Source organism: Kogia breviceps, chromosome 9, assembly GCF_026419965.1.
Source record: "Kogia breviceps isolate mKogBre1 chromosome 9, mKogBre1 haplotype 1, whole genome shotgun sequence".
In the NCBI taxonomy this organism is placed as follows: Eukaryota; Metazoa; Chordata; class Mammalia; order Artiodactyla; family Physeteridae; genus Kogia; species Kogia breviceps.
This window is the reverse complement of record NC_081318.1, coordinates 79,272,892-79,297,544: the sequence shown is the minus strand read 5'-3', so window position 1 is coordinate 79,297,544 and position 24,653 is coordinate 79,272,892. Positions and strand designations below refer to the sequence as shown.

At 34.1% G+C, this 24,653-nt stretch overlaps 1 protein-coding gene across 1 annotated transcript in view; it reads right to left on the bottom strand.

Annotated features, from left to right (window-relative positions):
* Positions 1–2,804, bottom strand: part of SEMA3A (semaphorin 3A) — a 237,765-nt gene extending 234,961 nt beyond the window's left edge. Inside the window, exon 1 of the mRNA XM_059074056.2 lies at positions 1,846–2,804. Within this exon, the coding sequence (XP_058930039.1) occupies positions 1,846–1,957 (112 nt within the window). The 5' untranslated portion in view covers positions 1,958–2,804. The remainder of the gene's footprint in view (positions 1–1,845) is intronic.
* Positions 2,805–24,653: the final 21,849 nt, after the last annotated feature.

The window sequence follows — 24,653 nt, the reverse complement described above, 5'->3', positions numbered from 1 at the left end:
TGGAGAGTAATCCATTACCATGGAAATAAAATTCTTGCAAAATATATAAGTATAATTCTCAATTCCTACTGATTTTGCACTTTATTTAGCACTTAGATAAGTATCTCCAAATATAGTAGATTTTAAAAATGCATGTCATGTTTCAAACTTACTCCAAAATTATAGCATATAGCTATTCACATCTTCAGGAAGTAAACTCGTATGTAAAACTTACTCATGAGGAATATAAACTTGAAGAAAGTGGACAATTAACCTAAGAATCATTGGATGAAATACTCTCAAAGAGTAAAAATAGAAAACAAAAACTGATGAAAACACAGATACCATAATATCATATACTAGGAAAATAATTTAAAGACAGTTACTATATAAAGACAGAATTGGGATTTAATTAAATATTTAATGGATGCCATATGATTATTTTTAAAAACCTTATATAATGAGTACAGTTGTAATTCTGCTTGCTAATGTTTAAAATTCATTCTCATTTTAGTAACCAAAAAATTATAGTAAAAATAAATATATTTTCCAACTCAATGTATTTTATCTAAGTATTAAATACAAACAAACACATTTAGTAGGTGTTTAATTTTCTAATCCAAAGTGTGAAAAAATTACATCTGTCTTTCCTATTTTGTGGTTCTCATTCACACTAGAGTACTCAGAAAGAGATGTTCCCCATCATGTGAAAATTAAAGAATATCTTTTCTGTCATAAGAGCAAAGTATAGTAGACAGACATCTCTACAGATAGATGCAATAATTTTCTTTCACATCATAGGCTAAAAACGAAATATAATTGAAGCTTCTTATTGCCCCACCCCCAACTGTAGAAATTTGAGAATCATAAGAAAGGAACACCCTAGGGAGTAAAACTACTTCAGTTAAAACAGTTTAATCTTCAAATCCATTTTAATAATACCTCAGTTATAGAAATATTCTTTTCCATTAAAAGTTATATATATCATGTTGGAATCCATATTAGCATGATATTATATATCTATCTATAAAATCTATCTAAACAAATATAGAACAAATATTTTCTTTAAAATCCTCATTAAAAACCAAGCATACACATTAAAATGGAACCAGACCAATCATGTGATAAGGCTTTTTTTTTCTTCTTAAATTTGTACTTTTTTTGAAAAGAAGTTCACACAGCTAGCTGTACAACTAGAAAGTAGTATCTCTTCAGTTCTCACTGAAGTACATATAGAATCAAATAACATTACATTTCAAAGCCTTTAGCTTTGCACCAATTAGCCAAATACACAGTCTTTTGTACAATCATAACACACTGGAAAAACTAGTCTGTTCTCTCCAGTTTATATTCTCTTGGCAAACCATGATCTACTGCTTATGTTAAGCATCTGATTGTCAGATTTGAACAAACTGAATATTCATGATGACAATTAACCATTTACTGTCTAAAACTAAGAAAATACAATTTATCATAATAATTATTATAGGTGAGGCACTCACATCTACAAAGAGACCATTGTTGCAATAGTGGTTTTTAAAAATATTTTAATTGGAGTAGAGTCAGAAAAATTATCAGAATATATGATCACATATATAGATCAGCATTTACCAGGCATTCAGCTTTTCTCTGAAAATGTGATTAAATGTTCTTTGTTTGCATTTAAATTGTCATATACCCAACAGAAGCCATGCTTTTATAAAAAAGTGTTTCAATCATCTCCAAAAGACACACACGATCACAAAGGTTTCCCAGGTTAAACTAAAGGTTTTACGGTTTAGGTTGGGAGGGAGTTCAAGGAATGAAAAGGCAGGGGGCAGGGGGGCATTAGAAAGCTAGCCAAATAAAAGGAAAAGAAAAACTTACCTTTGTAGGATAATTTCAGCCTTGGCACATTGTTCTTCCCATTTTGATAGTTTGCTCTTGCTGTAAGTAACACTCCCCAGAAAAGACAGACAATCCTAGCGAACCAGCCCATGCTGCAGACGCTGTGGGTCCTATGCTGCTTCAGTCTCGGGTCCTGTATTGTGCGGCCACAGAAGTTCAAACAATCTGGAAACTGGAGGTAACAGGTGATTTAGGTCAGTTTCATTCATAAATGCAGACAATCAAGACCTCCAGGCAACACTAACACCTCTTCTTCTGTAACAGTCACTGAAGCCCAGAAACTTCAAACCCTCAAAAAAAAAAAAAAAAAAAAATCGAGCCAGGCACCGGATAATGAGGCACAACTGTTGTGTGGAAAGAAAAAAAAAAAAAAATCAACAAGGACTGCAGCAGTGGTGCTTAAGAAGCAATTCCTTTTATCTAGACTCTTCTGATAGCTGGCGGACTCTAACCCTGCTCCCTGCTTCATTCGGCTCCGGGGAAGCAGAATGAAAAGGGAACAGAGAGAGAGAGAGAGAGAGAGAGAGAGAGAGAGAGAGAAAGAGAGAGAGAGAGTGGGGGGGGGGGGCGGGGAGAGAGAGAGAGAGAGAGAGAGAGAGAGAAAGAGAGTGAGTGAGAGAGAGGGGGGGGGGGAGAGAGAGGGGGGAATCATGAGCAGCGCGGACTTTTCCTGTACACATGTAGGGAGAGATGACACAAGATCCCACAGACAGGTTTTCCCAACACTCACTAGACTGGCTGACAATGGGAGAACAGGCGAGCTCAGCCCACTCCCCTTCCCTCCTGTCACACAACACATGCAAAAAACATCTCGTAGAGATTAGAGCCCGGAGCAGAACACTCCAGCGTGCCTGTGAAAGGCATGTAGCTATAAATTTACTTCCCAAGGCAAGCGTTGTTTTATAGCCATTTTTAGGTGCGATTTTGATGAAAAAAATCTGAATTCTGCTACCTACATAATTTACAACTCATGCTCATTATATAATTCTGCTTGAACTTGGGCGTTGTATGTTATACGTATGTTTATGCCTATATACGTATATGGATATGAATATATATGTCTGTCCTTTTCATCAATATAACTTTAACCACTGGAGGTTTTAAAGCCTTTTTAGCAATCATTCTCTCCTCCCAACAAACCCCCTTGGATCAACCACCCCCTTCCCCCCGCCCCACTGCAATTTCAGCGAAGAAATTCCTAGTAAAGCCCATTTCAACAATCAGCTCAAGACAAATATAGGTCCACTGAGAATTATAAATTACAACAGGGGATTCTCAAAAGGATACTCAGAATTTAAAAACATGTATGGTTTTCCAGCTCCTGGAATGCTCTGGCTAACATTTTGAATGCATCACATCTCATTAATTAAAGCCACTTCCCTAGTTTGGGTTTAGAGGGCAGAGGAAGATGACAAAGTTCACAAAAGTCCCTGCTGGGTGTCAAGGACCAACATAAAGAGAATATCTCTGTGTCTTCATGAGCTGGTGAAGGGTTACTAAATTTTCTGTGGACATATATGCATGTATTCAGGCAGTCATACAAACACCATTAATTCTTTTCTAAACAGGCATGTTGTCTGAGGTGTTTAAATTTCCTTTCGTATTTTCTTTCAATTTTTCTCAAATCTGATATCCTTATTTTATTTTATTTTATTTTATTTTTTTGAGGAAGGGCATATGAAGATCAACAGGACAGAACTTTCCCTTCTTTATTCCCCAACTCTCTCTACTCTGCACCATCCCCCCAACCCCACATATAGCACGCGTTAGAAATTTGGAGGAGAGAGCTCTATTTCAGTAATACGGAAATTTCTTGGCTGAAAGGAGAGGGGGAGTCTTACAATTAAAAACATAAACACTTATTGAAAGTGGTTTAGTATTCTTATAAAAAATGACCTAAGCATTGTCACTACAGCTTTCATTACTTAATGTCTATAGACCAATAGAGAAAGAGCAACTCCCTCTCTCCCTCCCTCTGTGGGTGTGTGAGTGTGTTTGTGTGAGTGTAGGTGGACGAGGGGGAAGAGAATGAAGAGGATTTAAAGGGGGGAGAATGGGGGAGGGAGAGGAGGGATTCTCCTTCTACTTCACTAGATTGATTCATCAAACAGACCCTATTGTATTTGCAGTTTCCGCCAGCCTATTGATCAGTCAGTATTGTTAAGAAAATAAAATCCAAAAATAATGTTGATTTTACTGATTCCCACACTTGTTATCCTGAGCACTTTTCACGCTCTAGGCAATGGATTAAGGCTGCAAATGACAAGAGGCTTGTCTGTCTTCCATGGATTACTCTCTATAGACATTCTGCAGAGGAATTCATGTCACTTTGGGATTATTTAGAAGACTGGACTAATGAATTATCCTATTGAAATACCACATATGATTAAATACTTTAAATACTTGTACCATTTTCATTAATATATACTATAAATATTTATTTTTCTCCAGCTCTTGTTACCTAGACTAGGAGAGCAAGTTTATATTTGTCAAAACTAAACAGGATAAGCAAATTTAGAAATGTATCCATTTCACTTGCGTAATGTCTAATCCTGAAACATTTTGATGCTGTCCAGGAAAAATAAAAGGTTGTAGGTAAAATTCAGATAAAAGAGGGTCAGAATTGACTCCGTGGAGAAGAAAGACATTCAATCTGGAGTTTGAACCACAAAATCATGACAGAATTACTTTATTTTGTAAAATAAATAACTTAATGTTGAAGCCTGGAATTTGGTAGCACTGACACCTCATGTTTATATACACAAAAATTTTTTAAAAACTTTAATATACTTATTTACATTTGACATTTTTCTTACCCTCTAAAATTTTTATGATCTTTGGGTCTTTTCAAACAATTGAAAGTTTAGTGAATTCACATTTATATTTACTTATCTGTCATTTTTTTAATTAAAAAATGTGAGAATAGGAAATTCTTTATGTAAGCATAACTGTTCTAGACTGATTAAATTATAAAATAGTAGAAAAGTGTGACCACAGATAGAATTTTTTTAATTGTGGAAGGAAAGAAAGAGAGAGAGGGAGGGAGGGAGGGAGGAAGAAATCGGGGAAGAGAGGAAGGAAGGAAGGGGGAAGGCAGGAAGGAACTACTTCCTGAAAAATGCTTACCAAAGTATTTGTAATATTATATTTCTACTGCTTTCTCAATTGACTTTGGTCAGGGTTAAATAAAGTTATTTCCAATGTTTTTCTTATACACCCAAACATGTGAGGGATAACCAAGGTTGAACCTATTTCTGAATTGAGGTAGATGCAAAGTTGAGGTGGACTTGGGTGCATGTCCTCAGAATCTATCAAAATCTGCATGTGTGAAATGTGAATTTTGATTCACCTCCCAAGGAACATCTACTCCCTATTCTTAGAATCTGTGACCTCAGCCCTGACACGGTCAAGCCTGCTGTATTTGCAACATTAACCATTGATTTTACTGCATCATTTACATTTTTAAAAGTCATACATAGTATATTGACCTTTTAACGTTGAGTTTTTTTAAGGTACAAGTGAAAAATCTTATTTTGTTTCTCTTAAAGCAGTATCTCTATTCTCAATTATTTTCTAACCCGCAATCTACATCATATGCTATAATGTTCTTGCAACTGAGTTTATAACATCTTCTTAAATTTCAAGTTTTCAGATGTGATTAAGTCCTGCTACAGAGTCAAATTTAAGCAGGTGTTTAATGTGATGAGCATGCTGTTGTATATATTTCTGTCAAATAAATCAGTAGTTTTTAATCTCACCCCACTCCATATTGAGATGGATTACAGAGACTTCCAAGTATAAAACTCTTGACAGGCAGTTTTCTGGGTTGCAGGCTTGATTTTCTAGAGAAACAACTCTTCCAACTTCACAACAGTTTGGTTAACTCTTCTTTTTCAGTAAAGACCAGTACAGTCAAAGAAGATACATGTTAAAGCAATTCTCCATTGGAAATGTATTTTTGATCTTTTCATATGTTAGCTAAAACCAATGTGTAGTTTTTTAAATGTCCACTTTCTATAATTTGTTATTTATTAATGAAACAAACTGGGATGGCAATAAACATTGCAATTTAGTAGCAGAAATTGTTCTAATTTGTGAGATGGTATTCCAAGTGCTTCCCCAGGTTATAGACAGCCTGAAACTTTCTGTGAGTGGTAGGTAAAAACATTTGCTATATTTGCACATAAAAGAATATGAGGAGAAACACAGTTTAGATACATTTAAGAGACTGAGGGGATTAAGTGCACTTGATGTTATGGTGCGCTTCATTAAACATACCTGCGCCTCCGTGCAATCCCACTCTACCCGTTTCACTATGGTTAGATAAACACCACCAAAGGGTGTACCAGCCACAAAAGTAGATGACCTCTTTAAGAGAAATTATGGAGTTAAGAATTTCAAAAGGAGTTAGTTAACCAGCTCTCCTAACAAACAACACCAAGAAGGAAACCAATACTAAAAAACAAACACAAATTTCCATACTGTTCCCAAGGCGTTATTCAATTGAGTCATGTAAAAAAAATCTATATTAGTTTCCACTCAACGTCTGCTATCTCCCTTTTTTTCCTTCAAGAGAATGCTTCATTAGTATATGAGAAAGGCCTATGATCAGCAGAATGACAGCAAATATCAGAGTAGAACATTTGCCCTTGCTCTGACATCTCATGCTGGAAATTCATTTTTAATGAGGGTTTTTCTGGTACCAGGAAGTTGAATTTTTTTTTTTCCAAAAAAGAATTGTGTGGGTGAAAACATTCTTTAGAAGATCAAAAGACATCTTATTAATTGGGAAAACTAAACAGTTGATGTATTATTCATTCTAGCCAAAAAATGGTAGTTATTTAAGAACTATTGCCATACTCCCTGAGAACAGGGGGTGGGTGGTAGCAGGTTAAAAGCAATATTTAAGAAATTTAGTTAAACTTTCTAAAAATCTGACCCCTGTGAATGCTTTTGGTACAAGCAACGAGTGAAAGCATGAGTTGAGAGTAAGGATTGGTAAAAGGCAGAGGAATTCAATCTCTAGGGATGGCTTAACTCCTCTCTTTCTCTCTTACCCACCCATGAACAGAGATCTCAGTAAAATAAGCTAGCCCCTCCTCGGAACTGAACTTGCAACAGTTTAAGAAAAAACAGTTTTATGTCTTCTCTTGTGACATCAGTGTTCATCATGAGATTTAAGGTAAATAGGGACTCAAGTTAAAAGCCTTTTTGTTTTTCAAATGAATTAACATGATAGATGTTAAATCAATGCAGGGGTCCAGAGACTGGCCAGTCATGTTAGCTGTGGCTCTAGATTTTAAGAAAAATTTAAACCATTAAGGGGTATCAGAAATTACAGGGGAAGTTCTTTAGCAGTAAGGTGAGGCGGTAGCTTCCCTTTCCTTGAGAATTTGATTCGAAGGGCTAGCAAGTGAGTTTTATTAAGTTTGTGTGGGCGGGGGGTGGGGGACAGAAGAGAGTAACAAAAAAAGGATGCATAAAATTTTATGTTTAGTGTCTATGTAGCAAAAGTGGCTAAAATCCAGTTATAGGAACAGAATTTACTATTTCCACAGTCTCTCTTTTCTTTTGACTTTTTAAATCGATCATATTTTTCAACATTTCAAAATGTTTTAAACATGGGACTTTTCCTTTTTCACCTAGTTAAGCAGTGTAATCACTACAGTTTCTTTATTAGATTATCTGATGAGTGAATGCAGTTTTCCAGAATATTAATCTATTACAATAATTAAACACTGAAAATACCAGAATACCTGTTTGGGTTTTTTGTTATTGTGGTGGTGGTTTTGTTTTGTTTTTAAGTGAGAGTGTCTCCACCTCAACTCAAATGGAACAAGAAAGTTTTCAAGTGAGACAAAAATCCCATTGTTAATACTGATCAGTACAGGCTAGGCAGTGAGGAGGAAAAAATGAGGCGTCCCTGGAATACAAATGAAATGAGCAGGTTGGCTGTTGAGTGTTTCAGGACATGAAGTTATTAGTTATTTGCTTTCAGCAAAGGTATAGCACACAGTTTCTCACTGAATAAACAAATAAGCAGATCTGTACTAAATAAAACAAAGTGAAGAAACTAGGCAGTATTGTTTAAAGGACTCCTTTCCATCTGACTCAGGCAAAGCAGATGCATATAGTTTCCCTTTGTTACCACTGAAAAGAATGTTGCACCTCAGATGTAAGTTTACTAAAATCTGTATGTTCTAGGAAGCAGCCTATTTTCTTTTCTTAAAAATGTTTTTAAAGAGTTTGAAACTGATTACGATAGGGAACAGAAATGCTGGAACCTAGAATTAAAGCTCCTTAAAAGGGTTTATTATAATGGCAAAACCAACTGTTTGGCGGATGGTGACTCAAAAACTACAGTGCATTCTGCTTTTCAAGGGCACAGATTTCTCCAAATTGCAAGAGTTAGGAAGAAAAGACTTTAATTATTTTCTTCCCTATTCTGTATTGTTTCAAGTGTTAAATGTCATTTGGTCTAGTCTATGCCCTCCATTTTTTTCTTTTGTGATGTGGGGTTGGTGTTAGAATTATATGCCAGGTTTCATTTCACTGTCTTGGCTACAGGAGCAGCTGTCATCTTATGGGAGAGATTAGGAAATGCCTTGTTTATTAGTTAACAGTTATTATTTACAAGTGATTTATGAAGAAAATTCAAGTCTCCACCATTTTTCCTCAGGGCATATTCAAAGAGTAAGTCTCTTTGAAAATCAATCAACATAAATTCATTTTCTCATGTCGTATTGATGAGAAGAGAAAATAACATCCAATATGTCCAGCCTTGAATCTTCTTAAATTACAGATCCAAGTTGAAAATGGTTTGACTTGAGGACTTAAACGGCGATCTGATTAGTCTCTTGCTTGTTTTTTCAAAGTTGATGTATAACTTTAGTAACTTAAAGCACTTGAAAGGCCCTCAAATATCTAATAGACAGAATATTATAAAACACACTTTGTGGCATAAAAATAATGTCCACTACAACAAATAGTGTTCTCACACAGTTTTTAACTCTATTATCTCAAAGTTCAGCAATTAACTGTAATAATGTGCTGATGATACATACGAAAAAAGCCCACCAGTTAATTTTTTTTTTAATTTTAAACGAGTGTAATCCTCACTGTGTAATTTTGTAGTAATAACATTTGATGTTTTTTGACACAATCAGATAGTTTGGTGGCCTTGTTTTGACATATTAAATAATTACTGCCAATTTAATAATTATTTAATTAATAAATAATCTACTGCCAGTAATTACTGTGAAACCTATGTCAATTCCGTTAAGCTAAAATAAAAACACCTAGAGAAATAAGAAAACTAAATTTGAGTGAATCAAACTAAATATGGTAATCTATTTCTTGGGCTGTCAATGTGAGTTTGTAGGTGTTTGCTACTGTGTGTAACCCAGGACACCTAATTTGGTTCCAGAGATGCAATTTTAAATACGTATACTCTTTATTTACTCTTAAATCCAGTCACTTCTGAAACCATTTTACTTATATTTCTTGAATTGTTTCTTTTATATTTACTCATTTATTCAACAAGATTTTGAGAATTGCCTAGGTGTCAGTCATTGTGCCCTAAAACAAATTACAAGTTTTTTGAGAATTAGTGATATATAGTCCTGATAACCAATGTCAATTTATCTTTTTTAAAAAAAATTTTCTACCATAAAGATAAAAAACATCTACAAAGCTTTCTGTACTCATTTTGGTCTAGAGAGATTTTTTTATTCATTCATTCATTCATTTATTTACTTACTTACTTATAATACATCTCTCCTGCTCTTTTCTTTTCATTAAATCCTGTACCTGTTTTCATTCTGTCTAGTAATATTTTCTCTATTGCTGTGGAAGACCCTACCTGATGACAAATTGTCTATGTATTTTGCTGGATTACTCCTTATTATAGGCTACTATAGTCCCCTAAAGTTAATATGCTTATATCAGGATTTTGCATTAGGGACTCAGGATATAAGATTGCTTTTTTAAAAAAAAGAGGCTTGCATACTTTTTTCACAATGTTTTGTGAGTCTTCTAGAAGCTCTCTCCCCTATGATTCTGTGGTCTAGGTGTATATATCTAGTTTAGCTCTTACTACTTTATATTATAATAAATTTCCTCAACAGATTCTCATCTCAAAGAGGACAGAAACTTTTTCTCATTTTTTTAATTTTCAGTGCTCAGCATAACCTCTGGCACAGAGTAAAGTTTAACCTATTAAATGATGGATTAATTAATTAATTAAAGGGTCAGGGGAAATATATGTTAGATAGGCCCAGAAATCTCATAATTTGAATAAATAGTTTGGTAGAAATAGTTTCTTTGCAGGTACAATTATACTAGTTTTCCACGCTCTTATACTAAACATGGATTGGAGTGTAGACAGTAACATTGATAGAGTTCTAATTTGTTCATTTAAAATGCTGCTAAAGTAACCACATTATAGTCCATAAAATAAAATATGTTTGGTCTTTTCTTCAAAGCATGGAAAATTAGTTTTGTTATTTATTTTTATTCAATCATAGATTTCTTTTCAGATTAAAGACCTCTCTTCAGATTTCCTATAGCCTGCAAATTATTACAGTATGTTGCTAATATGGACATTAATCAAAATGAACATTCTACAGTATTGCCAAATATATAGTGTTTTCAAATGGCAATAAGTTCTTATTTTTTTATTTTAAAAATTGAGTGGTGTTTATAAAACTCCCGGAGAGAAAGCCACCACAATTGTGAAAATGCAAATATTATAAGAGACAGGACACCTGGGTTTAAATCACAAGATCACAATTTGTAGCAATAGAACTGAAATTTTAGTTTCTTTGGCTACAAATGAGATTGGTCATCTCCCAGCTTCCCAATGGCTGTTAGGACCAAACCAGTTATCATATTTGACACTGCCCGGTACAAGGACATTCAGAGAGCCAGTATTCCTAGGCAGAGTTTCCACCTTCACAGAGCATGGAGCCGTGCTCTGCAGTCAGAGTTTGACCAAACCTCTGGACATCATAATAGAATATGGGGGGTCAGGGAATCATGCAAATATTGTTGGTAAAAAGCTGTGATTCAAAAATGCCCTTTTGCAGAAAGAAAAGACAACCTTTTGAGAATCATTGCAAATGTTAGATGAAAAAGAGGAAAGGAGAACATAGGCTGCTATTACTTCTGTGTGTTGAAAAGTTGTCCTTTAAGTATCACATGTTCGATTTTAAATTCACCAAGTTTACATATCAAGCGCAGGAGGTTTGATCACAAAGAATAAGATAGCTAAATGGAAATATGAAGAGTAGAGAAGGCAGCAGCAAGTGGAGAAGCCCTGTCTTAGACTAACAAGCATGACGTTGTCTTCGCTAATCAGCCCTGCAACCCTAGGCAGCTGCAAATTGAAGGAGAGAGGCATTTCACATCCTAACAAACTGCCGGTGACTCACTTGGCCAGATGTGGTTTTGAGATCCTCCACCTTTCACAGCTTACACAGTATAGAAGGAGTTGTATCTTTTACGGTAACTCAAGCCTTAAATTAGTAGAGGACCCATTATTAGCACTAAATCCTCAACTTGCAAGTGGTTTTTTAAATAACCTAAGTTGCAAGCTTCATGAATCAGTATTTATGTTTCAGAGCAAATTTTTTTCCCAGATAAGTGTTATACTTAACTTTAGGAAGCAGAGATGTTTAGGTCAACAGGTGAAACACCTGTACAACTATTATGGGAATATTTCCTACTACTATTTATATTTTAAGTCATTATGTCTCATAGGTCAACAGCACTATTTAGTATTTTAACTGTTCGAATTGTTTTTCATGCTGTTTTCAGAACACTAGGGAATCTTGATTGGCTGGTAAATAAGTTAATTTTCCATTCTAGTGGAATGTTTTACTATAATAGTTTCAACAGAAACATTTTCCCTTTCCCTTTATTGTTACTGTTAAAATACACTGGCAGAAACAGGACAGTGATTAACATTAAACCACTATCTTTGAACAGTTTCTTAAATCTACAAATGGATACTCACAAAATATCATTTAGAGTCACAAAATAAACTGTTACGGATATATTAAACTACAAAATAAGTCAATTTTCATATTTATTTTTCGTTATAATGGCCAGACATCAAAACATTATGAAGTATGAAAATACAACTGTCACAATCTGAATAGAATTACAATTTCTATTTTTGCATAATTATCAGTCCGTGGCAAAACTTTCTAGATTCACTGGACGTAAGTTTTGGGATATGCTAAGCAGATTTTAAAGAAAGACTCATGTTTTATAAACCTATATGGACTTTAAAAAAATCTGTCCAGTGTATTCCCTCAAAAAATGCTGTTTCAAATGTATTTAGCAGCATTTTCAAATGTGAATTCAACAAATGTAGAAAGCCACTTAGACCGCCACTAAATTGAGTCTATCAGAAAGTGGTTCAAATGTCACTAGTTGTTTTATAGGAATAATCATATTGTAGCTTTAAACAAACTTAAGCTTTAGTCTACTTTAAGACTGGAGTGCCCGGATGAAAATAAAAACCCTTTTGCTGAAATAGAGACGACTGAGTTACATTTAACAAGATGCAGGATGTGGCACTTGAGGGATCTAACACTGGCGGGCTGCGCGCCACCCCAGCAGCTAGATCACGTTTCCTTTGCCTCAAACGATTTCAGAATAATTTCATAAAAATGACATGATTGACACTCTAGCTTTCTTCCCATTCTGATGTATTTAAATGTTAATATCTCTGCAATGCATTGATACTTTAAAAGTATTAGAAAAGAGAGAGAAATAAGTCAACAATGTTACTTGGGTGAATTTCATTATACAACTTAAGATGACCTTTTATTTACTCTAAAGGTTTTCCCTAATTGCTCTTACTTTTCTAATTTTCTGTGCACGTTTTCATTAAATGGGCTTTGAGATACTTTCCACAGTCCTTTCCGTCAACTATAAAAATGAGTGACTGGGTACTGTAACAAATATGGGTAAGATATATTTTTCTATATACATTATGTAAACATAACATTATAATAAGTGTCCCCTTCCCTAGTTCATTCTATCTCTAATTTGGTTATTCCCCTCTTTAAATTCAATTCTCTACAAAGTTTTCCAAAATAAATTATTTTAACTCTAGTCATCACAACACTCATTATGCATTATGAGCTAAATCTCTATACATATGTATTGTGTTTGGGGCATGTTTTTATGTATTCATTCTATCAGTGAAGTGCACAAATCATGAATATATTTGTCTTCAATAGCACTTTAATTACAGGACAACTTCAATGGTGATGGTCTTATGGCTTATTTCCTGTGAAGTTCCTAGTGCAGTTCTTTTCCCACAATGGGTCCTCCATAAATGTAAGTGAATGACTTCCTGACTATTGTCAAGAATCTCGGGAGATGCAGGATGGTGTTGGCAGCAAGAGACAAAGCTGGCTGTCAAAACTGTTATATTCAGATGAACAGCAAAAAGTTGAAAGAGATCTGAAAGTTTTCGGAAGCACTCTGCCTATTTTGTCAAAAACTGTTTCAAAGAATTTTATGTATCCTGAGCTCATGAAGACTGGTTTGAAAAACAAATCCCATAATTCAAGAAACTGGTCAATGACTAATTTGCTTTATTAAGAAAGAAAAAAAGAGTAAAAAATATGGTAGTTTAAAAATGATATTTACCTGAAGAGATTACTATGTTCTAGTGTGGGATATGCAGAAAAGTATTTTGTAGTAGGGTGATGAAATATCCTTAAATAATAGAATTTCATTAGGTATAGGTTTGACACAAATGGCTTTCATCTTGCCCAGTTCTCTGACCCATAAGCTAAATATCAGGTATTATAACATTTAAGAGGTAAGGCTTCTTCCTGTAAGTAGGTGTGGGAAAAATGTGTCGCCCTTTTCCTGGGAGGGGGGTGGGGTGCTGGTGGGTGAGGCAGGTCTCCATTCAATTGTTCTGCACTAAAGAAGTGCTGCTATGAGAGAATAAGGCTGGGTACGCATGTAAGGAGGGCCTTGAAACAGTGAGACCGCGAGGATTTTGAGGTTAAGTGAACACCTTTACTACCAAGATTTTAAAGCATTGTAGTCTTATGTATTTTATATATGCATGCATGTGTATAGGTAAACCTGTGTATATACATGTTTATGTATATATACATTTACACACACATATATACACACACTGAATGTAATTCAACAGAAGTTTATTGAATTTCTGTGTCAGGCATTCTGTGCTAAAACTGTAAAAAGTCAAAGACAAATGAACGCATTCCTTACCATGAAGGATTTGCAATTGGATTGGAGAGGCAACATAAGACTAGCCTTTTAGAAATATACACCTACAATCCCCTAGATGCTATTCAGTTATAAACTTTAAAACACAGACAAAAGATAATTACTCTCATTTTTTAGAAGTACTTTACTAGGCTGAGGTAGTTTTCAATAATGTGTAATAAAATATTTTTCTTCTTTCTCGAATGATACAAACTCATGTGTGATTTCTGGCATGTTAAGTACAAGTGGAACAGTTGGCTTTGACCCATATCCTTATTCTGAAGAATTACTAGTCTCAGATTTCAGTCTTGGAAAGTGATAAAGGCTATTCTCAGAAATCAGACTCAAGATATAGAAAACTGCAGCTTTCTGATTAGTGAATTTTAAATGGGTCTAAAGGTAAATAACCATCACCTGAGTCTCATTACAAGCAATGGATACTATGTATATTAAATGCTCTAAAAGTAATGTTCAACTTCTAAATAGTATGTTTTATACAACGAATTGGCTAGTGGCCTACACACCTTGATTCAATTTTAAATATCATAGAATTTTCTTTGTGACTAATTTGCGTTTTAGAATTATTTTTCCTCTGAGTATTTTATTTCGTGTTTACTGGAGATGAAAGGCACTTTTCAGACCTCTATTTTGTTACTTATACCTGGAAAGAATCTAGAATGAAACAGGAAAGCAGAGATGAACATTCTGTAACACTTTCTCATTGATTCTATTAATTTTAGAGATGAGCCTTGTACATTCCTCTGTGGTCCAAGTAGGAATGAGAACAAGAACACTCCATTGTTTAACTATTCCACATAGTGGGGTGTGTGTGCGTGTGTGTGTGTTGCAGGGGAGCTGTGTGTAGGCTCACGTGTGACCCAAGTACATGGATTACAGTTTTAAATAGCAAGTAAGGAGGCAGTAGAGTGTGATGAGAGAAATCCAACCTGAGTCCTAGTTCTGGCTTGGGCGCTAACGAGTTATGTGTTATTAGATAATGAATTTCTTGGGGCCTCAATATCCTCCTCTAAAAATGAGTTAACTGGACGAGATATACTCCAGCTCTGGCTCATTCTACTGCTGAAAATCCTATATCTTAAAGTATATTTCCAAGCCATAGTGTGAAATTTATCACTTAAATGTTTAGCAATATTTAATTATTTTAGTTAGAAATTAAACTTTAATAATTCATTTTGCTCCATATAAAACTGTAATTTCAGTTGGGGAATAGAAAAAATTGTTATATAATACTGTGTCATTAAAATATTTGAAAATATCTATGACGGTCCCAATGTCAAATTATTACTTTATTAAATAGAACTCAGCTATAATACTCCTCCTATACTAGTTTCTGAAGTAGGTATTTAGGATAAAATCAGTTATATCATTCTGATGTTAAATGTAATTGGCATGATGCAGAAGAATTTGTCTGAAGTTAAGGTTTTTGGAGAATGTTTACTGTTCCTATCATTTGAGGAAGAAAATTTAAATTTCTTCTACAGAGAGGGTTAATAGAGACTATAATGCACATGTTCAATTTATATTCTTCTCATTTGGTTACATTAAGATGTGCATTTAATAGAAGGGAAAACACTACTAAAGATGATAATTTTAACTTCACTTATTTCAATGGCTACTTATCAATCATTTTCACATACTGAACTAGTTGCTATGGGGAAGAAAGGAAATGAATTAAATGTGATTCCTGCCCTTGAGAAGGTCCCAATCTAGTGAGGCAAAGTTACAGCAAAAGAAGATACGAACACAAAATGCTAACTGCTCAGATACAGCAGATGACAGGCATTTAGCCCAGCTGGGATATTATAGAGGCTTCCTGTGGGAGATGGTGCCTGCGCCAGGTCTTAAATGATAAGTAAGAGCAGGTGAAGAAAGATGAGGAGGTCGTGCCAGGGCTTCAAGCAGAACACAAAGCCACAAAGTAGGAAAGCATGTGTGAGTGCAGGAAATGGGAGTAATTTTGCCATTAAAAGGGTGTAACTAGCAAAGAGAAGAGGGAGGAGAAATCGGCAGGGGCCAGGAGAAAAACGTGTCTATATAGTCACGCTCGTAATTCTAATAAAGGTGATGAAAAGACACAGAGGACATCCAAGAGGATAAAGCCATTGATAAAAGATTTGCTTTTTAGGTAAATAAGCCTCGTTGCAGTGGGAAGGATGTAATGACTAGCAACAAACCTGAAGGTAGGACGGCCAAGTAGGTTTCTCTTGTAACAGCCTAGATCAGAGGTGACAAGGCGCCTAATCATGGCAGTAGATCATGAAAAGGCGAGGGAAATCGCAAAAGGAAGTTACAACTAGACATGCTTTGATGCTTTTCTGATGAAAGATTTGACAAGCAGAAGAATGGCAGAGTGGAATTTTCCATTTCCTGTGCTTTTATTACAATATTGTAAATGTTGTATTGTAAATAATGCAATAATTTACAATGATCCTCATACTTATGGCATGGATGAATAGCGCTATTAACCGAAACCAGCAAGAGAAGAAGATGAGCAGATATGTTTGAGGAAAAAGAACAGTGTTCAACTGTGCACTTATTGGTTTTGTGAAGATTACTAAGTATATATTTTAGGTACACATAAGCAGTTTGGTAAATTAGTTGAAAGCTTGAATATCAGAGGCAAAGATTAGGGTTTATCTAGAAATTAGGGTCAATATAGAGAGGAAAACTGGGCTGAGGAGAGAACCACGGATGGCAGTAAGGAACAGGCCAAAGAGGAGAACCCCAAACAAGGGAATGTGACAATTAAGCATGGAAGGACAGGAAAGACAACATCACGAATACTCAGGCAGAAGTCAGCCAAATGTGGGAGAGGGATGTGGAAGCTGGCCTATGCAAGTTCTATTTGAACAGGTAGATTGCAAATCATTCTTACTCCTTACAAGAACTGATTCAGACGTGGGAACAGACGCCAGATTGCAGTGCGTTTTGTGAAGACCAGCTACAAGATAAATAGGTAATAATTAGTTGATTTTGGCTAATCAGCTTTCTCCCTTTCTCAAATACGAAATGACATAGAAAAATTCTTTATCTTCCTAGAATCCCGAATTCACAATGAGATTTTAAACATCTACTCTGCAAATGGAAACTATTTAGAACACGTAACAGTCTTCATTTATCATCACCACATTGGGGAATTTGATTCCCTTTTCTTTCAAGTAATTTGGTTTAATTTATTTCTTTATTTTTCCCCAAGTGTTATTACAGTCTCCTCATAGAAGCGGATTCACTGATCACAATGTAATATTATGCCCTTAGCTTTTATTGTAGGATGATATAACAAATGATCTCAGGAGGAATACTCTTCCAACATCTGCAAAACCACTATTCATTATATTAGTCAACATCTCAAAGAACGATACACATGATAAATTCCTCCCAGAATTTAATGCCAGGAAGTCCTTCTCTGATGAAGAACTGATATATTCCTTTTATCAGTACGTGGAAACTTATTTCTTTTCAACCTTGGTTGATGGGAAGTTTAAAATGAAATTTAACGCTCACATGTAGAAACCAGCTATTTCTAGTTTCCTGGTTAGTTCCTGGAGAGCACCTTTCCTATTCTTTTTGAGTTTTCTTGTTCTGTACTATTTTAATCATATGTGTATGTCCATGTATATGTCTATTTACTGAAGTCCTCATAAAACGTTATTGAAATAAGAAGTTCAATGAAAAACAACAATAAAAATCATAGTAATAAAGTTTTTGGTCAGCATTTTATTTCATTATCTCTTCATTCCTTTTGAAGGTTTCCTTTCCCTCCCCCACAAACCCATGTTAGAAGGAAACCATATTTTGGGTATTATTTTAATTAAAGATAAACTTCTCAATGAGTACTTTAAATCAATCATTTCCTTTCTTTCATATATTTAATTTCAAGAAAAGCAATACAATAGAATTTAATTCTGGCTTGAAGAACATTATTCATTTACTACACTTCTCTTATTTTTAATTATATAATCCTTAAGCCTAGTACAAATATCCGTGGTGATTTTTCTTACAGGACATTTAACTACACTTAGAACCACTTGAGACTGTAACCTAATTCTAACCAATTTTATGACATTCTCTTCTAATAGAATACTATTAGGTGTGCTGCCCTTATGCCTCATTTTCCTTCAAGAGAATTTCCTAAGAACAGTGTGAAGAGTGGCAGGTACAAATAAAGGAATACAAATAATGAAACAAGGAATGCCATTTATGGAATGTTTACAGTTTGAGTGTAGGCATGAGAATTGTAGAAGGGGATTTGATATGAGAACTAGGAAAACCTGCTGTTTTATTTTTTTTTACAAGAAATCCCCAAATATACTTTATAAGATAAATCCCTTCCCATCCTCATGACCCATCTCAAATGCCACTTTTTCTTTGAACACTTCCATAAAACTCTAGACAGTTACCAGTGCCCTTGTTTGGATTCCTGACACACTCTGTTCTTAACGATTTTAATGGAATCTCAACATGCCTTGTAATGATTTCTTTAAAGTTCAGCTTCCTTCCTCTCTTCACAGAGAGGAATTATACCTTACTTGCCTTATAACCTAAGCACTAGGCTCTCAGAAAAGGCTAAAATGCATGAATGAAGGACGGAAGGAACGAGGCAGACATATGGGTTGAAAGCTGAAGAATAATGAGGCACTGCTCTAGAATTTAAGTATTTCACTTTCTGGAGAGTCAAGATGATTATAGAATTGGTGATAACATTTCTACTGATGGCATGAGGTAGCAAGAATAAGAGTCCTAGTAAGAATGTGAGAAGTTGGGAAAATAAACCTGTCTCTTACGAAGTCAACATTAAATCAGCACAGTGCCCTGCAGTTGTGACGCAGAATTACCATTCAAATATCATCTAACTCCCAGAACAAAACAAGCTTGAATTGAACCTGCCTGACACTGTTAGCATAATGAGCATAAGCAGGTGCACATCAGAAGGAGGTAGAATGGCCATGAAGGCACCAAGAGAAAAGACCCCAAGCCAACGCGTGGCAGTGCACAGCACCCACATTTCCCCTGGATTTTCATTTTTTTGAAAAGGGGAGATTGTCCCAACACCATCATGAAAAGAGATGCATCCAGCTATGCCCTCAACATGATGTTCTTCAACAACAAACTTCTTTCCCTTTTTCTGGCTCCAAGCAGTATGCTTACAAGGAGAGAATGTGACTGTCATGAAAATATGAGCATTATGGGTTTTGTGACATTTAAGTTTCTTATTGTACCTTGATAATAAATATTCTAATTGATTACACAGTAGTAACATGGATTGCTTCTTGATTGTCCACAATAAGCCAGATGTGCTTGTCACCATCTGACATATATTTCAATTATATGGATTTTGATTGTCTTCTCCCTTTTAGAAAATATTCCCCATGCCTAGTCTGTTTTATTCTATATCCCCAGCACCTAGAGTAATACCTGGTACATGGTAAGTGTTACTAATTCGTTACTGAATGAATGAATTCATAACACATCCAGAAGTATAGCTATGAAAAGCTAATGGACTCAGTTTTTTCATTCACTCTGAAAGAAATATATTTTTTCTATGCCATATAGAAAACATACAATATTTTATAATAGGGGTGATAAGACTGTGGTGTCAGTTTTTAAAAATACATTATTATCACTACTACTTTAAACCTACAGATGAACTATTAAACACTAATATTCATTGAGCAAATACTTACTGATGATGATCCTTTTTGTCCTCTATTTAAAAGTGACTCTGGTAGTAAACGATAATCTAACCTTCAGGTTTTCTTATAGACATAAGAGCAGTTGGAAAAGTAGCTCGTTGTATTAAGGATTTAAGAATCTATGGTAAATATATTTTTAAAATATTTTTTCAAAATCTGACCCCTTCTCAAGTTTAAATTATACTGATATTTTTTTGTCAGATGAAAACAGCACAACAGAAGACTAAACTCAAATTATGCCACTGAGAATAAAAAAGAAATTGTGTAATAGCCATTGCCTCTGAGTCATGTTAGGCAGAATGACAAATGGACGATAATACACGTAATGACATGGCAGTCTTTGGCTTTGCACAGAGGTCCATAAATATTTTGCACATGCTTGGAATACATGGACGTCCAGTTGACAGACTCTCCAAGAAAATTCTAAAGTTAGATACCAGATCTAAATTGGTATCAGGAATTTAATAAAAAGGGATGTACTCGGAGGCTTTTAGGACATCACACAAAGTGGTCTTCATTGTGTTTTATTTGGCATTGTCATTTTTGGAAAAACAGAGTACAAAGAACTGAACATTAAGGCAGTGATTCTCTTTCCCCCCATATTGCAATCAGTTTGAATAGCAGCGGATATGCGATTCGTGTTAATTGTGCCAAAACAGCAGCAGCATGAATGCTAAATTATTCACCATGTTCACAAACTGTCAAATGGGGCAAATAGCCAACTATTCAAAATAATTGCAAAAAGATTGGCACAGCTGTAATGTATTTTCAGTGTGTATTCCGTATCCTCCTGAAACCAATATTCAATGTAGTGAAACGAAGGCTTCTCTTTGATAGACTCAGAGGAGAATTTAGATTTCATTCATAAATACTTCAAGTAAAAATTAATTTATTTGTACTATAATTTTCTCCTCTCTAATAATTTTAAAATACCAAAATATATCCGGATAAGGAGAAATTAGCAATAAAAAGTGAACCGTCAAATATATATTGATGATATGTTGAGATGTGTTTTGTCTCCTATCATTAAACGGGAACAAAGTTATCATTTCTAAATTGCAGGACTATTTTTATGGTAATGAACACCCTTGTAAAAAATTCAAGTATGTAAGAAATTTAGCTTCCATTCTCAATTTTATGTTATAATAATACTGCTTGCTAGTTCTACCATGTGCTACAGTGTTTAAATGCAATACTTTTTAAAAAGATGAGGCAGGGGAGATGCCAAGGAGGGAAACAGAGATGGGAAGGAGAGAGGGAATAAGGAAAAAATTAAACAAGCCAAGGTTTAAAATTTCTCTTTTTAAATATCTTCCCCTGTGAGCTTAGATCTGCCCTTTATCTTTTTTAAGCACTCATTCTTCTTGCCAGTAAGAATAGATTTATGAATAAATTCACACCTAATTTTATGATTTTGAACGGAGCTTCTAATTTCCATACTTGCTAATAGTCAGTCACTATTATTTAATATAAATAACTTCAATATATTTCCCATTACATGGGCTATGCAAATAGCCTACAATTAAAAATACTAAAATATTTTAAAATTTATTTTTATACAGAACTTTTGAAATTTGCTGAAGATTTTATAGCCCTATAGTGGTTAGTAATAAAGGAATATTTGAATGATGATGAATATTTATTTAAAGATGATGGAAAATGAAGAAAGAGGGATTTTTATACAGTAAATTTTCATGAAAGAGTGGTCTCAAAAAGGAATTTAAATTTAATCTTAGAGAAATGTTAATAATGAAAAATATTTTCTATAAACTAATATGATAAGATTACGCTTTTATCTCTAAAATAGAAACATTACATTTACAGGCAAATTTACCTTAATCCCAAATCTGAGATTTAAATATATAAAATATTTATATATTTTTATTAAAGTTGCTGTCTCCATGTATGCATATTATTACTATTATTATTGTTGTTTGTGTCATGCTATAATAATAATTGTACATGTCAGAGGAGCAATATATCAGATTTCTGCTTTATCTCAGAGTGTTAATAAATTGAGATAAACGTAGTTCATTAAATAAACTCAGATAGTTGTACATATATTTATGAAGCTGCAAAATATAACGAAGATTATTTTTCCTGCATCAGGTTAGGAAAAAAAATTTTTCTAACACAATGTTAATTTATTGCATTTATTTTTATATAAAAATATCCATTTTTTAAAATAAAAATGACACTATATAAAAGGTGTCATTTAATGTATAATATCATTTTTACTTGAGAAAAATTTTTCTGAAATGTATTTTTATGACAGAGATATAGATAAACTGTGTATTTCAGAATACCATCAGGAAAAAATATTTTCAGAAAGTAAACTGAAACATGGTTTTAAACTATTAGCTGCCTCTTCCTTCGGGAGAACTACAGTTGACCTTAGACTTAGTCATATGATTTGTTTTGACAATGAACAATGAACAATACTGCGGCAACCTCTGAACAGCAGCTTTCAGGACCATCCTATGGTCCTACCATGTCTCTTTCTCTCTACCATGTCTCAGAGAAGGTTGCTACTTCAACTTGTAACCCAAGTTGAAGACTTGGATCAGAGACAGAGGCAGCTCACATAAAGGTATAAAGTGAGCAAGAAATAAATCTTTTGAGATTTGGGGTTGTGTATTACAGAAGCATTTTTAAGCCTAAGATGACTGATATATTGTTACTTGCCATCTTGCCCTACATGAGGATCATCTTACAGTTCTTAAGGCCTATTTTTACATTATTTCCATTCAAAGTCCTCATAATTTGAAATATTTATGGTATGACTTCTAGATCTGCAGATTGAAGATCTTTGTTCCTCATTGAGATTTTCTAATATTGAGTAGAAAATTTAAGATGCTTTATCATAAAAGAAGAGTTGTGTTCCAACAAATAAGTTGTATCTATTACTTCCATCTCAAAACCTAAATAAAGAGAATTAGTATTCTTAGACCTGGTAAAATTTGTATGGGATTATATGATCATGCCTTCTGCATTCGAATGAGTTAAGGATTACTATTAAGTAATCAATTGCTTTCCAATTCAAAATGATGTATACTAGAGATAAAGAAAAACTACTTAACTTTAAGGAGAGGAAGTCATTTAACATTTTATAAACTTGAGACTATAATTTCTAGATATTTTTAGAAATATCCAATTGAATATTAAAAACCCCAAATCTACTAATTATTTTGTGGCCTTAATGAATTCATTCAATTTGAATTTATACTAATCATCTGGCCTTCAGTAAATCATGGAGATGAATTATTTAATTTCTTAAAAAGATATAAGGTAAAATGAAAAAGAAATGAAGCATTGGTGATGTTTAGGGTTTCAAACAGTATAGAGTAATACAATTGCCACTTTAGGTATGATCTCACTTTCCTTTTCACTTTTTTCACTTTTCCAGAAGAACCAACTCTATTTTAAGCTGTGAAGAAATACTATATTTTGTATTTAACCTCCCTATCATATTACTCTGCACCCACCTATCTTCAATGATGTTTGTCATGCCTCCCTGTCTTTCGATCCCAACAATTAATGACATATTCAAAATAAGATAGGATTTACTTACAAAAGAACAATTTACAAAAATGTTTGTATAGAGGACCCACAAAGTACTCAATGCTCCACTCAAAGAGGCTGACTCTACATAATTTGTTCCCTTTATGTTCTACTAGTGGGTCCACACTACTAACAGAAGACTGAAAACCAGTGAGGGTGATATTCGATTAAGATTATCTTCAATGGAAAGTAAAAGTACATTCACTAAAGATATTTAAGTAACTATTTCTTGCCTCTAAGAATTCTATATTCTCAACTACTTCCTAATAAAAGGAATTAATTATGTAGGGCCTGGCAAGAAATAAGAAGTCTTTTCTGATGTCTGGAAGAATGGCCCTAAAACTAGTCATCAGTGTGGTATAAAGAGCGTTTGTGAATGGATGCTGAAGGTATATAGAGATACTATGAAAGTTCTAAGCACGTTGGCCATAGTTCCCAAAAAAGCACTCACAGAACTAGCCACGGAACTTCCTTCATCATGCATGTCCATACTACGAAGCTCTGCCATGATGATAGGATTCACTACAGTGTTACCTACTAATGCAGTGTAGTCATTTCTGTCAAAATTCATTTTTATTGTTCTGAGAAACTTCTCAAGATAACAAGATATATGTCAAGAAAAAAGAACTGTAAGTTATTGATTCTGATACTTAGGTTCTTTATATTTCAATGATAAAGTGATCCAAAAAAATTAAACTTTGATACGTAAAGGGAGTTAGATTTCAAGCTGTGTACCTGTGACACTAAGCATAACCTCTAAACTATGAATATTACATCATACTTCCATATCTTCTTATACTTATGGATAAAGTAGAAGGGCATATCACCAATAATAAATACTTAGATGCAAATCAGCTTACCAAGACTTTTCGTATGCACATTGAAATAAAATATGGATGTCCAGACACATGAGAATAGATCCAAGTAGGACAATGTATCAGTTGTAATATAATGAGCAGACAGGATAGGATGTCAGGAAAAAATCTAAAATCTCATATTGCCTTTGGCTATTTGGCATAACTGAAAGGGTTGGAAATGACAATTGCTGACAAAGCAACCTACAAGTAATTAGTTTTACTTTTATTTCAAAATTTAATATGAACTGTGAGTACAGGATAGATTTTTTCCAAAGACTAATGTAAAAATTTTATATATGTAACAGTCATTTTTTAAAAATGCATTATATTTAGTTTTAGTATAGAAAGGTTTGTTGATTCTAAATTAATATTTTCATCCTTATTCATTTCC